At 42.7% G+C, this 17,513-nt stretch overlaps 1 protein-coding gene across 2 annotated transcripts in view; it reads right to left on the reverse strand.

Annotated features, from left to right (window-relative positions):
- Nucleotides 1–1,901: 1,901 nt before the first annotated feature.
- The window catches only part of LOC106561393 (thromboxane-A synthase), a 133,223-nt gene continuing 117,611 nt past the window's right edge, over nucleotides 1,902–17,513 (reverse strand). For both annotated transcript variants that reach the window (XM_014125329.2, XM_014125330.2), the window contains exons 11-14: nucleotides 5,804–5,892; nucleotides 5,285–5,422; nucleotides 4,869–5,031; nucleotides 1,902–4,059 (exon numbers count right to left, since the gene is read on the reverse strand). In XM_014125329.2, coding sequence (XP_013980804.2) covers nucleotides 3,946–4,059; nucleotides 4,869–5,031; nucleotides 5,285–5,422; nucleotides 5,804–5,892 — 504 coding nt within the window. In that variant the 3' untranslated portion in view covers nucleotides 1,902–3,945. The remainder of the gene's footprint in view (nucleotides 4,060–4,868; nucleotides 5,032–5,284; nucleotides 5,423–5,803; nucleotides 5,893–17,513) is intronic.

Raw genomic sequence — 17,513 nt, forward strand, 5'->3', positions numbered from 1 at the left:
GATCATATCACCTCCACCCTACCTGTCACCCTAGACCCACTTCAATTTGCTTACCGCCCCAATAGGTCCACAGATGATGCAATCGCCATCACACTGCACACTGCCCTATCCCATCTGGACAAGAGGAATACCTTTGTAAGAATGCTGTTCATTGACTACAGCTCAGCATTCAACACCATAGTACCCTCCAAGCTCATCATTAAGCTTGAGGCCTTGGGTCTCAACCCCGCCCTGTGCAATTGGGTCCTGGACTTCCTGATGGGCCGCCCCCTAGGTGGTGAAGGTAGGAAACAACATCTCCACTTCGCTGATCCTCAACACTGGGGCTCCACAAGGGTGCGTGCTCAGCCCTCTCCTGTACTCCCTGTTCACCCATGACTGCGTGGCCATGCTCGCCTCCAACTCAATCATCAAGTTTACAGACGGCACAACAGTAGTGGGCTTGATTACCAACAACAATGAGACAGCCTACAGGGAGGAGGTGAGGGCACTCGGAGTGTGGTGTCAGGAAAACAACCTCTCACTCAACATCAACATAACAAAGTAGATGATCATGGATTTCAAGAAACAGCAGAGGGAGCACCCCCCTATCCACATCAACGGGACAGCAGTGTTTTAAGTTCCTCTGCATTCTTATCACTGACAAACTGAAATGGTCCACCCACACAGACAGTGTGGTGAAGAAGGCGCAACAGCGCCTCTTCAACCTCAGGAGGCTGAAAAATTTGGCTTGTCACCTTAGACCCTCACAGTCTTTTACAGATGCACAATTGAGAGCATCCTGTTTGAGAGCATCACCGCCTGGTACGGCAACTGCACCGCCTGGTACGGCAACTGCACCGCCCACACCCGCAAGGCTCTCCAGAGGGTGGTGTGGTCTGCACAACGCATCACCGGGGGCAAACTACCTGCCCTCCAGGACACCTACAGCACCCGATGTCACAGGAAGGCCAAAAAGATCATCAAGGACAACAACCACCCGAGCCACTGCCTGTTCACCCCGCTACCATCCAGAAAGCGAGGTCAGTACAGGTGCATCAAAGCTGGGCCATCAGACTGTTAAACAGCCATCACTAACACAGAGGCTGCTGCCTACATACAGACTTGAAATCATTGGCCTCTTTAATAAATGGATCACTAGTCATTAATAATGCCCCTTTAATGTTTACATATCTTGCATTACTCATATGTATATACTGTATTTTATACCATCTATTGCATCTTGCCTATGCCGCTCGGTCATCGCCCATCCATATATTTGTATGTGTATATATTCTTATTCCATTCCTTTACTTAGATTTGTGTGTGTTAGGTAGTTGTGTAATTGTTAGATATTACTGCACTGTCGAACCTAGAAGCACAAGCATTTCGCTACACTCGCAATAACATCTGCTAACCATGTGTATGTGATCAATAAAATTTGATTTGCATTCACAGTAAATGCTGCATATGCCGGCTTAATCGGAAATTACCTTTACATTTAAATCGCGCTATAGCGCTGAACTTTGGCGATTTGAATTGATCCAGCCCTAAGATGTTTTACTTTCCTTTTCAATAAGTCATGCATAACATAAGACATGGCACAACGGTTGCAGAGGATCGAGGTCTTTTTATATATTTCATTTTTTTAAGGCGCGTGGCAGTCCCACTACTTACATATTTTATTGGTTGATGGAACAATGGCAATGAAGGAGAGAGATGTGAGTCAGAAGGGCACTGGGTCAGATTTGACCCATGCCCACACAGTATATGTGTGCCAGGGTCTACGGCCCTGTAACCGCTAGAACACGGGTAGCTTTTTATTTAATGGTCATCGGGTCTTCTATATTAATGTACACATGGAAATTCTTATGTCAGAGACATCATTTTATCTCTCTTAGGTAGGTGAAAGCTACAACTTATTCCTTGAGGTGGATATATTTTTTTATTTTGTACAGTGTCAAACTTAAACATCTAGTAATGTGAAATAACTTCTTAAGCTGAGCACTGAATACTACTTGTTGCAATACCTCTTGTTACAGTCCTGTTATGCTCTTTTCTTATTTACACTATCAACTTAATATTTATCTTTACAACGATCTAAATTGGTACACTGCAATAAAATTGCTCTTTGCTCAGTTTCTTTCTCATTGACAACATTCAAGAAATCAGACGCTAAATAGATAAAACATGAACTATTAAATGTTACACACATTCTGAATGATTGGGAGAGATTTTTCCTATTTCAGCATTTAGTCCACCGTTGCGTTTTACTCTTTCATAGCATGTCATCATTATTCCTTTCAATTAAAATGGAATATTTCAGAATGTATATTGATAACATCTTTCCCTGATTTTGATTATTAATTTCACATTTTAATGAATATGTAACATCAAATTGCAGAGCAACACTCAAAATCAACACAATTAATACCATCCCATTAGTATAAAGTCTATACAGTCAAGCTTAAAGAAATCATACACAGTAACATCAGAGCTTTTCAACTTGAGGCAATGAGAAATGGAGTGAGCTGATATTGCTTTCCGCTCTCATCGAGTGGTGATCTTATGCGTATTACCTTCATGTAAATCACACCTGCATTTTAAAGATGAAAGATTTGGAAATCTGTGAGGGGGGGGTCCTATAACATTTAGTGAATGCCTACACTGTTATGATGGATAATTGCGAGGATGCTTGCGAAGACTCACTTTCCAGCCTTAGAGCTGTTGGGAGAGACAATACAAATCCTTAAAGGGATAGTCCATCCAAATGACAAAAACATTCAGATTACTTTACCCTGTAAGAAGTCTATGGACAAGGCAATTGCATAGCATTTGGAAACCGTGGACAGGTAAACCAAACTAAAGCATGGATCGCTGTCTAATCCATAGACTGCTTACAGGAAAACCAATATTATATAATTTTGTAATTTGGGTGAACTATCCCTTTAATAGTTCATGGGCATGTTCTAACATACATTATACTTTGAATTGATCCTTCCCTTTAATGCAGTCCTGCAGTGACTATTCGGTAACAATGGATATCAATATGAATTTATACAGAGGTCAAGGAATGTTGTTCTTTTGTTATAAGAAGAGCGTTTTGCCACAGTCTTCCCCCTCCCCCCAGCTCACAGTTCCCCCAGCATGCTTCTCCTCCCCCTCTCTCTAGTCCTGCAGAATCACCGTGGCGATCATTGTGCCATTGGCAGGGGCCTCTTGGAGGGCTTGACCTCCGTCCAGCACACTGGCTGATTAAAAAGGTGAGCTGCCCCTGGTCCACCCTCACTTTTTCTGTGCAAATTGTCATTTACCATGGGAGCAGTGGCATAAAGTACTTAAGTAAAAATACTTTAAAGTACTACTGAAGTAGTTTTTTGGGGTATCTGTACTTGACTTATTTTTGACAACTTTTACTTTTAATAATGTACTTTTTACTCCACACATTTTCCCTGACACCCAAAGGTACTTGTTACATTTTGAATGCTTAGCAGAACAGGAAAATATTGCAATTCACAGTCATCCCTACTGCCTCTGATCTGGCGGACTCAGTAAACACACATGCTTCATTTGTAAATGATGTCTGCGTGTTGGAATGTGGCCCTGTCTATCCATAATTTAAAAAAAATAAAAATGGTACCGTCTGGTTTGCTTAATATAAGGAATGTGAAATGTTTTACTTTTGATACTTAAGTACATTTTAACCAAATACTTTTAGATGTTTAATTAAAGAAGAGGTTAATGCTAGCCTGGTCTCAAATCTGTTCGTGCTTTATTGCCAACTCTCTTATGTAAAGGGAGCACCAAACGTGTGACAATAACCATAGAAGTTAGCAAGACAGCACAAAAAGATCTGGGACCAGGCTAGGTTAATGTTACTTTATGTTTAGCCTGAAAATAAGCAGTCATTGGATGGATAATATATCTGTTTCATAGAAATCACACTGCAGATGCAGAACAGAGCTTCTATTCTTCTGCAGGGGGAGTCGCCGGTTCTCCCTCTCTCTCTCTTTTAGTGATTGTCACATAGATGCCATTCTTGGGTCCGAGAGTGGTGTGAGACTTCAACTCCAGAGGTACCTGCAACATACATTTTTTATTTTTTATTTCTCCTTTATTTAACCAGGTAGGCTAGTTGAGAACAAGTTCTCATTCGCAACTGCGACCTGGCCAAGATAAAGCAAAGCAGTTTGACACATACAACAACACAGAGTTACACATGGAATAAACAAACGTACAATCAATAATACATTAGAAAAATCTATATACAGCATGTGCAAATGAGGTAGGATAAGGGAGGTAAGGCAATAAATAGGCCATGTAGGCGAAGTAATTACAATATAGCAATTAAACACAGGAATGGTAGGATGTGCAGAAGATGAATGTGCAAGTAGAGATACTGGGGTGCAAAGGAGCAAGATAAATAAATAAATAAATACAGCATGGGGATGAGGTAGATTGGATGGGCTGTTTACAGATGGGCTATGTGCAGTGATCTGTGAGCTGCTCTGACAGCTGGTGCTTAAAGCTAGTGAGGGAGGTAAGAGTCTCCAGCTTCAGAGATTTTTACAGTTCGTTCCAGTCATAAATGTAGAAGAGCAACATGTTAAAGAGCTAGGATACAGCATAGACTGGGTTGTATACATGTGGCTCTGTATTTTCAATCTTATTATGTATGACCTTTACAAATGTAGGTTGGGGTAAGTCCCAAAATAAGAAATATGGGCCCGTATTCACAAAGCGTATCAGTATGAATGGTGATCTAGGATCAGTTTTGCTTTTTAGATCATAGATCAATATGCTTATATGGACAGGGGTGACTTGATCCTAGATCAGCACTCCTACTCTAAGACACTTTAGAGAATATGGACTCAAGAGGTTTAACCCACCTTGGTGTCTGTGCAGGCCACAATGTTGAACTTCCTGAAGACATGCACCAGGGCCATCTTGATCTCCAGCTGGGCCAGCCTCATGCCGACACAGCTGCGGGGCCCTGCCCCAAACGGCAGATACACAAATGGGTGTCTGCTGGCCTTGGTCTCCACTGTGAATCTGAATGGCAGAGTAGAGGCCACCGTGGTCAGTATGGAATACACTCTGATACTATACTTCTGTGTTGTATTATCACGTGTCAATGTTGTCACTCCATGTTGTACAGAATATCAACAGTAGGACATAATGTGAGGCAGTGACAGTGTACTGTAGCTGTGCTGTGTAACAATGTAGCTGTGCTGGGACTTCTCTATGGTAGACCGATAGAAATGGAACATAATTACTGAGCTACAGTAGACTGGCTGCCGCTTACCTCTCAGGGATGAACTTCTCTGGCTCGGGCCAGTACTCTGGATCATAGTGCAGATAGCCTGCAGGGATCTCCAGTGTGGCTCCCTTGGGTAGGAACTGTCCATTCACCATGCAGTCCTCGTCAACGTCACGGGCAAACCTGAAACAAAATGGTTGCTCAGTTTCCACAATGCACATAATGAAATGATGAACTATGGAAACATGGGGGACATCTATTTAATTTAACCTTTATTTAACTAGGCAAGTCAGATAAGAACAAATTCTTATTTACAATGATGGCCTACCCTGGCCAAACCCTAACCCGGATGACTCTGGGCCGATTGTGCGCCGCCCTATGGGACTCCCAATCACGGCCGGTTGTGATACCGAATCAAACCAGGGTCTGTAGTGACACCTCTAGCACTGAGATGCAGTGTCTCAGACCGCTGTGCCACTTGGAAGCCAAAACATGGCCATATACAGTACATAAGAGAGTTGTCTCATTCTAATGTCAATATTATCAATACTATAAGGCTCTTACCTGAAACCAGGCGGGTAGAGGCGCAGAGCTTCTGATATGACCATGTCAAGATATTTCAGCTCCTGGACGTTGGTGTAATCTGGTGAATCCTACAACAGAGAAAATAACACAATCCTGCATTCCTATACTATCGAGTCAATACTGAAAGCACATTTTACACCCCAAAAAAATCAAGAAAAGGAGCAAAGTGTAATTCATACTGATGCCAGCAGAGAGCAGCAAAACATGTTATTCAAAACTATGCTATGGCTATGAGTTTATTTGGAGAGCATGGCTGAGAATTTAAGAGTTTGGTGTTTGTTACTGCACCAAACAAACTACAAAGATTAACTATATCCTAGATGAATGTATGGATGTTGAGAGTGACTGAGTCGACATTAACACTGTTAAACAATAACTACGCTGAACAAACACCCCGCTGTCCCTAAAACACTGCTGATGTGCTCAATGTGTGTGTGCATGCTTGTACATGTGTGCCCGTGTGTGTGTGGTTTGGTGGTTAGAGGGCCAGTCACTGCCATGTGTGTGTGTCTGGGGACAATTCCAGAGCCTGTAAAGACGGGGCTCCATTGTCTGGCCTTCCTGTCACTTCTCATTGGCCGCCACACAGTTCCCCAGGGGAATGACATGTCCCTAATGAGCGCTAAGAGCTAACACTGCTCTCTGCTCCACTGATAAAGCCTAGCCGCCGCTAGCTGCCAGACCTGTTGTGTAAGAGAGCGCTTTTCAATGTGTCTGTAGCCTAGTACCACAACACTCTCCGCCAGACTGTGGATGAAATATGTAGCATGCAGCGACAGTGTTATTTCTGCCTGTAGTGCCGGTGTACCTAATGATTATTCATGCTTGGTTTACTGCCAGGCCAGGGGAGAGGGAGCGTCTGTGGAGTTGAGAGTTAGTTGGAGCATTTGTATTCCAACGCCATGATTTCCTAATTATGCAGATTCAATGACAATCACTTATCCAAATCCTGCGGGGCAGTTTCACAAAGCTGATTCAACAAGTTAATCGGGAACACATTGGCCCCAGTGTGTGTCGTGTGTGTGTGTCTGTCCGTCTGTGGGCGTGTGCATCAAACACCCTGGTTCTGCACCACGGGGTGTGACAGGGCACAATGTTGTGAGGTACATCAGATCTCAGTGTTTAGTATGTCTCAGCCCTTTAGTCATCAAATTAAGCCCATTGTTTATTCCAACGGCACACAGAGACCTAGAAAAAACCACTCCCTTTCACTGAGGGATGGCACAGCAACGTCTTCATCAAGATTTGGAAATGTACTACATTTAGTGTACACTGTAGAAAAACGTTTTGCAACAGAAAACAAAGTGTTTCTTATTGGTCAAGTTCATCTTGTCCCTCCCTGTATTCTGCCATTTGCTACCTAATGAATGTGGGTTATAATACACAGGAAAGCTTCTGATGAGCTGTATTCTATAACAGAGGAATAGGATTGACTGACCTGACCAACCTGACATTACAGCGATCACAGTTATAAATTCCCACCTCCCAGTCACAGTGTGAGGTCAGACAGTAATAACCGAGGGCGCTGGAGTGGCTAATGGATGGAGGGACTGGGTGGAGAGGAGCCCGCTCTGTCTGTCACCTGTCCTGGGGGCCACCAGAGGGCACATGGGGCCTGGAGTGTGTGGTGAGGCTCCCCACCTTTAGATATCCTCCTAAGACCCCCTTAAGCACCTGAGTTGGTTTGATGTCCGCTTGGCTGCATCTGCATGTGGTACAAGTGAAGCAGCGTCATGATAAGACTATGTCGGCGAGCATCTAGACCGCCATTGCCCTCTGTTTTGTGGGCGAAGGTGCAATCACTAGAGAACAAACTGGCGAGCTCCGTCCGAGACTATGCTATCAACGGGACTTAAAGAACTATAATATCCTATGTTTCTCGGGAGTCGTAGCTGAACAAGGATATGGATAATATACATTTCGCTGGCTTTTCCATGCATCGTCAAGATCAGAAGGCAGCCTCGGGTAAGATAAGAGGTGGAGGGTTGTGTCTTTGTTAACAACAGCTGGCGCATGATCTCTAATGTTAAGGAAGTCTCAAGTTTGGCTAACCTGAGTTAGAATACCTCAAGATAAGCTGCATACCATACTAGCTGTCTATTTACCACCACAAAACGATGCTGGCACTAAGACAACACTCAACAAGCTGTATAGGGCATAGGCAAGATGCAGTAGATGGTATAGAGTACAGTATATACATATGAGATGAGTAATGTAGGGTATGTAAACATTATATAAAGTGGCATTGTTTAAAGTGGCTAGTGATACATTTATTACATCCATTTTTCCATTATTAAAGTAGCTAGAGTTGAGTCAGTATGTTGGCTGTCACGACTTCAGCCAAAGTTGGTCCCTCTTCTTGTTCGGGCGGTGGTCGAAGGCGCCGACCTTCTAGCCATCGCTGATCCTCTTTTCATTTTCCTTTGGTTTTGTCTTGTCTTGTATCACACCTGGTTCCAATCCCATTCATTACATGTTCTGTATTAACCCTCTGTTCCCCCTCATTGTCCTTGTTGGTGATTGTTTGTTTGTAATCATTGTGCAAGTTATGTTCTGGTGTGCGACGGGTTTTGTACCCACTGGTATTATTTTGTATATTTTGGTTTTGAGCGTTTATTAAACTACTCCGTTTTATACCAAGTTCGATCTCCTGCGCCTGACTTCCCTGCCACCAGCACGCACCCTTACATTGGCAGCAGCCACTCAATGTTAGTGATGGCCGTTTAACAGTCTGATGGCCGTGAGATAGAAGCTGTTTTTCAGTCTCTCGGTTCCCGCTTTGATGCACCCGCTTTGATGACCTCGCCTACCACTGTAGTGTCGTCTGCAAACTTGATGATTGAGTTGGAGGCGTGCGTGGCCACGCAGTCATGGGTGAACAGGGAGTACAGGAGAGGGCTGAGAACGCACCCTTGTGGAGACCCAGTGTTCAGGATCAGTGGGGTGGAGATGTTATCTACCCTCACCACCTGGGGGCGGCCGTCAAGAAGTCCAGGACCCAGTTGCACAGAAGGGGGTCGAGACCCAGGGTCTCGAGCTTAATGGCGAGTTTGGAGGGTACTATGGTGTTAAATGCTGAGCTGTAGTCGATGAACAGCATTCTTACATAGGTATTCCTCTTGTCCAAATGGGTTAGCGTGGTGTGATTGCATCGTCTGTGGACCTGTTGGGGCGGTAAGCAAATTGGAGTGGGTCTAGGGTGTCAGTTAGGGTGGAGGTGATATGGTCCTTGACTAGTCTCTCAAAGCACTTCATGATGACGGAAGTGAGTGATACAGGGCGGTAGTCATTTAGCTCAGTTACCTTAGCTTTCTTGGAAACAGGAACAATGGTGGCCCTCTTGAAGCATGTGGGAACAGCAGGCTGGGATAGGGATTGATTGAATATGTCCGTAAACACACCAGCCAGCTGGTCTGCGCATGCTCTGAGGACGCGGCTGGGGATGCCATCTGGGCCTGCTGCCTTGCAAGGGTTAACACGTTTAAATGTTTTACTCACGTTGGCTGCAGTGAAGGAGAGCCCGCAGGTTTTGGTAGCGGGCCGTGTCAGTGGCACTGTATTGTCCTCAAAGTGAGCAAAGAAGTTGTTTAGTTTGTCTGGGAGCAAGGCATGGTGGTCCGCGACGGGGCTGGTTTTTATTTTGTAGTCCGTGATTGACTGTAGACCCTGAAGATATACCTCTTGTGTCTGAGCCATTGAATTACGACTCTACTTTGTCTCTATACTGACGGTTAGCTTGTTTGATTGCCTTGCAGAGGGAATAGCTACACTGTTTGTATGTTTTAACTTCTCCAGGGCCAGTGGGACGATTTCGTCCCACCTACGTAACAGCCAGTGAAATCCCGTGGCGCGTTATTCAAATACCTTAGAAATGCTATTACTTCAATTTCTCAAACATATGACTATTTTACAGCATTTTAAAGACAAGACTCTCCTTTATCTAACCACACTGTCTGATTTCAAAAAGTCTTTACAGCGAAAGCAAAACATTAGATTATGTCAGCAGAGTACCCAGCCAGAAATAATCAGACACCCATTTCTCAAGCTAGCATATAATGTCACAAAAACCCAGAAGACAGCTAAATGCAGCACTAACCTTTGATGATCTTCATCAGATGACAACCCTTGGACATTATGTTATACAATACATGCATGTTTTGTTCAATCAAGTTCATATTTATATAAAAAACCAGCTTTTTACATTAGCATGTGACGTTCAGAACTAGCAAACTTCCGGTGAATTTACAAAAAATGTACTAAATTACTCACGATAAACGTTCACAAAAAGCATAACAATTATTTTAAGAATTATAGATACAGAACTCCTCTATGCACTCGATATGTCCGATTTTAAAATAGCTTTTCGGTGAAAGCACATTTTGCAATATTCTAAGTAGATAGCCCGGCATCACAGGGCTAGCTATTTAGACACCCAGCAAGTTTAGCCTTCACCAAACTCCGATTTACTATTAGAAAAGTTTGATTACCTTTGGTGTTCTTCGTCAGAATGCACTCCCAGGACTTCTACTTCAATAACAAATGTTGGTTTGGTCCCAAATAATCCATAGTTATATCCAAACAGCGGCGTTTTGTTCGTGCGTTCAAGACACTATCCGAAAGGGTAAAGAAGGGTGACGAGCACGGCGCATTTCGTGACAAAAAAATTCTAAATATTCCATTACCGTACTTCGAAGCATGTCAACCGCTGTTTAAAATCAATTTTTATGCCATTTTTCTCGTAAAAAAAGCGATAATATTCCGACCGGGAATCTGCGTTTAGGTAAAAAGACGAAAGAAAATAAAGCACGGGGTCGACTCGTGCATGCGCCTAAGCCCATTGTCCTCTGATCGGCCACTTGCCAAAAGCGATAATGTGTTTCAGCCTGGGGCTGCCTCGATATCATTCAGCTTTTTCCCGGGCTCTGAGACCCTATGGGAGCCGTAGGAAGTGTCACGTTACAGCAAAGATCCTCAGTCTTCAATAAACAGAGACAAGAAGAACAAGATCTTGTCAGAGAGGGCACTTCCTGTAAGGAATCTTCTCAGGTTTTTGCCTGCCATATGAGTTCTGTTATACTCACAGTTTTTCAAACAGTTTTAGAAACTTTAGGGTGTTTTCTATCCAAAGCCAATAATTATATGCATATTCTAGTTACTGGGCAGGAGTAGTAACCAGATTAAATCGGGTACGTTTTTTATCCGGCCGTGTCAATACTGCCCCCTACCCCCAACAGGTTAATAGATGCTGTGGGTACAACATCACCGATGCACTTGCTAATAAACTCGCTCACCGAATCAGCGTATTTATCAATGTTGTTGTTCGACGCTATGGAGAAACATATCCCAGTCCACGTGATCGAAGCAATCTTGAAGTGTGGAATCCGATTGGTCGGACCAGCGTTGAACAGACCTGAGCACGGTTGCTTCCTGTTTTAGTTTCTGTCTATAGGCTGAGAGCAACAAAATGGAGTCGTGGTCAGCTTTTCCAAAAGGAGGGCGGGGGAGGGCCTTATATGCGTCGTGGAAGTTAGAATAACAATGATCCAGGGTTTTGCCAGCCCGGGTCGCGCAATCGTTATGCTGATCAAATTTAGGGAGCCTTGTTTTCAGATTAGCCTTGTTAAAATCCAATAAATGCAGCCTCAGGATATGTGGTTTCCAGTTTACATAGAGTCAAATGAAGTTCGTTCAGGGCCGTCGATGCGTCTGCTTGGGGGGGAATATACACGACTGTGATTATGATTGAAGAGAATTCTCTTGGTAGATAATGCGGTCGGCATTTGATTGTGAGGAATTCTAAGTCAGGTGAACAAAAGGACTTGAGTTCCTGTATGTTAGGATCCCACCACATCTCGATAATGATAAGGCATACACTCCCGTCCTTCTTCTTACCAGAGAGATGCTTGTTTCTGTCGGCGCGATGCGTGAAGAAACCAGGTGGCTGGACCGACTCTGATTGCACGTCTCGAGTGAGGCATGTTTCCGTGAAACAAAGAACGTAACAGTCTCTGATGTCTCTCTGGAAGGCAACCCTTGCTCGGATTTCGTCTACCTTGTTGTCAAGAGACTGGACATTGGCGAGTAGTATGCTCGGGAGCGGTGCGCAATGTGCCTGTCTACGGATCCTGACCAGAAGACCGCTCTGTCTGCCCCTTCTGCTGCGCCGTTGTTTTGGGTTGCCGGCTGGGATCCGATCCATTGTCCTGGGTGGTGGGCCAAACAGAGGATCCACTTCGGGGAAAGTCACATTCCTGGTCATAATGTTGGTGAGTTGACATTGCTCTTATATCCAATAGTTTATCTACTTCCCCAGAGTCAGATGGACTTGTGGATACCATTTTTAAGTCAGTATAAAGGAAGTTAGAGGTTGTTTTGCGAGCCAATGCTAACTAGCGTTAGCACAATGACTGGAAGCCTATGTGTATCTGTTAGCGTGCTAGCAGATACCCATAGACTTCCAGTAATTGCGCTAACATTAGTTAGCAATTGCGCTAGTGCTAGTTAGCAACTTCCTTCAAACTGCTCGCAGAGAAATAAAAATGGTATCCACAAGTTCGTCCGACTCTGGGGGCTCATTGCCAATATCCCAAAGTATCCCTTTAAGGCAGGGTTTCCCAAACTGGCCCCCACTGGGTGCACGTTTTGGTTTTTGCCCTAGCACTACACAGATTATTCAAATAACCAACTCATCAAGCTTTGATTATTTGAATCAGCTGTGTAGTGCCAGGGCAAAAACCAAAACGGGCCCCATGACTGAGTTTGGGAAACCTGCTTTAAGCTACTTTGCGATCTGCTAGTTCCATTTAGAATTGGTTAGCTTATAACCCCCCTAAACATAGACAGGTTCCACACTGAAAATATGCAAAAACATTAGTTTGATAAAGACAAAGAGCGTATTTTCATCAGAATTATTAAGCATATTCCTACTCACCAAACAGATGTTGTGGCTGTAATTCATCCCCATGCAGTGTTCAATGTGGAATTGTTCATCCATTTAGAAAATTATAAAGAACAGGCAGAATAAACTAAATCCAATGTCTGTATATTGATTTTGGTTTGATTTTGGCCAAATTGAGCCCCGTTTCAAATTATCACTCTTTGAAAATATCTGTTCTGGGCACGAGATGCGCATCACTTCACACTGCTAAAATGTTTTATTTGGAAAAAAATTCTGTATAAAATAGGTGTGTCTTGACTGTGATAAGGACTCAGGAAATAAGAGCGCCTTGTCTGCTAAATTAATAAAACAAGGCTATGCCATTGCACAGCCATAGACTTCTACAAGCGCCACTGCTGAGGTTACTGCCTTTTTAGAGATTGTGTTCCACAATGTAATATAACCCGTTGATATTACGGTTTCAATAAATTAATCTTAAATGGAATTTGATTTTTATTGACTGAATATGCACTGAACAAAAATATAAATGGAACATGTCAAGTGTTGGTCCCATGCTTCAAGAGCTGAAATAAAAGATCCCAGAAATTGTCCATATGCACAAAAAGCTTATTTCTGTTGTACACAAATTTGTTTACATCCCTGTTAGTGAGCATTTCTCCCTTGCCAAGATAATTCATCCACCTGACCGGTGTGGCATATCAAGAAGCTGATTAAACAGCATGATCATTACACAGGTGCACCTTGTGCTGGGGACAATAAAAGGCAACTCTAAAATGTGCAGTTTTGTCAAACAACACAATCACACAGATGTCTCAATTTTTCAGGGATCGTGCAATTGGCATGCTGACTGCAGGAATGTACACCAAAGCTGTTGCCAGAGAATTGAATGTTAATTTCTCTACCATAAGCCGCTTCAACATCATTTTAGAGAATTTGTCAGTACGTCCAACTGGCCTCACAACCCCAGGCCACGTGTAACCACACCAGCCTAGGACTTCCACATCCGGCTTTTTCACGGGATCATCTGAGACCAGCCACCCAGACAGCTGATAAGTTTGTGGGTTTGCACAACCAAAGGATTTCTGCACTAACTGGTTCAAGGAGTGGGACACTAATCTGAATGCTTATAATAAATCCCGCTATGACCTCCGACTAGCCATCAAACAGGCAAAGCATCAATACAGGACTAAGATCGAATCATACTACGTCGGCTCTGACACTCGTTGGATGTGGCAGGGTTTGCAAACTATCACAGATTACAAAGGGAAACCCAGCAGCGGGCTGCCCATTGACGTGAGCCTACCAAACGTGCTCAATGCCTTCTATGCTCGCTTCGAGACAAGCAACACTGAACCATGCATGAGAGCACCAGCAGTTCTGAACGATTCACTATGTGTGCAATAGGTGTTTAACAGGATAAAAAGAAACGGAATAGAGCTAAGCACAGGCAAAATCCAAGAGGAAAATTTGGTTCAGTCTGCTTTCCACCAGACACTGGGAGACAAATGTACCTTTCAGCAGGACAATAACTTAAAACACAAGGCCAAATATACACTGGAGTTGTTTACCAAGATAACGTTGAATGTTCCTGGGTGGCCTAGTTACAGTTTTGACTTAAATTGGCTTGAAAATCTATGACAAGACTTGAAAATGGCCATCTAGCAATGATCAACAACCAACTTGACAAAGCTTGAAGAATTCTTAAGAACAATGTGCAAATATTGTACAATCCAGGTGTGCAAAGCCCTTAGAGACTTACCCAGTAAGACTCTCAGCTGTAAGCCCTGCCAAATGTGATTCTAACATGTATTGATTGACTCAGGGGTGTGAATACTTATGTACGTAAATTAGATATCTGTATTTAATTTTCAATACAGTTGCAAAAAAAATCTAAAAACATGTTTTTACTTTGTCATTATGGAGTATCGTGTGTAGATGAGTGAGGGGGAAAAAAACTATTTAATCCATTTTGAATTCAGGCTGTAACACAACAAAATGTGGAATAAGTCAAGGGGTATGAATACTTTCTGAAGGCACACCTCAAATACCTCATACCCCTGCACATTGACTCGGTACTGGTACCCCGTGTATTTAGCGACGTTATCGTTACTCATTGTGTGTTACAATTCTGAGAAAAATATAGAAAATAATAACACAAAAAATGTTACTATTTTCTATATTTTTCTCAGAATTGTTGGGAGTTGCCCGTAAGTAAGCATTTCACTGTTAGCCTACAGTTTCCTGATGTTTATGAAGCATGTGACAAATAAAATTAGATTTCATACATTGTAGGGTGCCCAGCCACTCTGCCCAGAATGGGTGAAACACACTTTGGGGATGACATTCATGACTCGTTTCAGGAAACTGTTGCACATCAGGAGAGGCATTTCAATGTAAAGAAATGCAGACTGGAACATGTGAAATTTCATGTGCTTTAATAACAAACTTGTATTCCATCTGTAAATATAAATAGTTGTTAAATTACGAGCCTAGTTGGTTACTAATTTTACCACTTTTAGTCTTTAAATCTTTGGTTGTTTACTAAACTATTCAGTAGGGTCTTTCTCTAACGTATCATTAACAGTATTTCCAAAAAGTTGGATTTTGTAACCTAATACATCTGATAATAAGCACCAAGCTCTGTTGAAGGAGCGGTGCAGCCTTTTGGCCAGAACGTTTGAGGATTTTAAATGTTGTGGTCGTCCTTTTCCAAGTTGTTTCTGCGAGTCACTAAAGCTAAATTAGCATGACACGAGCTGAATTAAATGTGAAAGGCTTTGAAACAAAAAGCTTGCAGTGCTCTTGACATTTCACAGAGATATGCTTGTTTTTGTGAGAAGTCTTCAAAAAGAACATGAACTTCGCATTAATATGGACAGTGTATATGAAAATACTATATGTCATGTCTCAAGATGGATATCTATCTCACCTCCTATATTGTTTTATGTCCTCCGGATTTGAGAAGAGAGATGACGAGTTCAATGGTAAGCCTGTCAGGTAGCCTTAATTCTCACAGCATCCAGCACAGCTGACGCAATGCTATTTTCCAGATTTTTTTACCACTTCTTTTCTAAGCCTCCATCGATTTAGTCGCTCTAATTTTGACTATCCTACAAGGGTAAAAACCACAACATTTTGAACGGATAATAATTGAGACATGATGTTTGGACCTTTTGGTTTTCTTAGATGATTATCTACCCAAGTAACTGGTCAAAAGATGTGTTTTTGAAAACAATGGCAGCACACTTCCAATGATAGGTCCAGCAAAAAATGTACTTTGAGACCCTTTCCAGTCAACCTGTGCTTACTTCAGAACCTTTCAGACCCATATTTTGAGGCCCTCCCCATGCAAGGGCCGGCTCTTCCTGTAGGACACCGATCAGTGTTCTAAAGGGCAGAGCAGCAGTTGGGGCCCCAAGGTCGTGATAGGAGGGAGGCGAAGGTCGTCATAAAGCCTGCTGTTTCATCCCCTATCATCTACAGCAGGGGTCTGCTACAGACGGCAACTTGTGTCCTGCAAGTGATTCTCTCTTGCCCCCCCCAAAGCTTTTTGTAAAAAATAATATATAAAAAAATACTGTAAAATCAGCAGGAATTAAGCAAAAAATGTCTTATTCACAAAATCTGTCCCAATTATTCCCACAAATAAAAAAAGAGATGTGATCGTGTCTCAATGTATGAAATGATTGTATTTGATAATAACAATCAAATATAACCTCAATTTGCAGTGTACAAATTTAATACAATTATGTTCCGGCCCCCCCAACCATTCGCTCCGACAAAAATCGTCCCGCGGCTGAATTGAATTGCCTACCCCTGATCTACAGTTACTGACAGGTCTCCTGATGCTGATGTAGACCTATCTGAGACCTGATGCTATCTAGCTTATGTGTAGCTAAAGGCACACATTTTCACAAAAACATGGATTCAAATGTAGATTAAAAAAAGCTGTTCTTGGCACCATACGGCAGGTGACAAATCCTGGTGTTAAAGACGTCAAACTAATGCAGCCCAACGGAAAGAGAGATTTGGCAGATATGCTTGATAAAAAATTATCCCCATTTGGCATATCAGTCTAAAGAGGGATATCAGTCTAACTCTTGACTCTGCAGGTCTTGAGATCCCACCATTTAGATAAAACAAGTCAGTTAAACATCTATGATCCATGCATCTATGACACTCACACACCTAGCAGTATCCACTAAAACACGGATGAAGTCATGATGACCTGTTGGGGAGGTACTCCCCAAAACCAGCCTTCAACATCTGAGTATTTCGTGCAGAGCACTTCAAAAACAGAACAAGTGGTGGTACATGAGTAAGGATCAAATTTATTGCATTTCACAGAATTTCTAAATGTATTGAAGTCTAAAAGTCCCGCTGTGTTCAAAGCATCAAAGGAATCCCCCTGAAAACACAGAGAAACCTTATAACTTCACCAGACACATTTTAAAGCCTCTCATTGCCTAATATCCACCTTTACTCTTCTGTAAAATTAGATAAATTTTTGCACAGTCTGAAATGAACAGCAAGCTTGGCTTGAAGCTCAATCTCTCAGTACAATCAGTAGTGAGACAAAATTATTTGGCCTCTAGAGTGCCTGTGTGTGCTTATTTCTATTTCTCTGCCCTTCTTCATTACAGGTCCTATTTGGAGTAGAAAAACAAGTAATTACTGTGTTGAATATGGGAGCTGAAACCTTCCCTTCTATGTCAGTTTGCCTCAGTGTCTTTGGCTTTCATTTCCTGTGGCCTACTACCACACAGTGTGGCTGCGGCTGAAATGGCAGCC

Source organism: Salmo salar, chromosome ssa10 (genome assembly GCF_905237065.1).
Source record: "Salmo salar chromosome ssa10, Ssal_v3.1, whole genome shotgun sequence".
Classification (NCBI taxonomy): domain Eukaryota; kingdom Metazoa; phylum Chordata; class Actinopteri; order Salmoniformes; family Salmonidae; genus Salmo; species Salmo salar.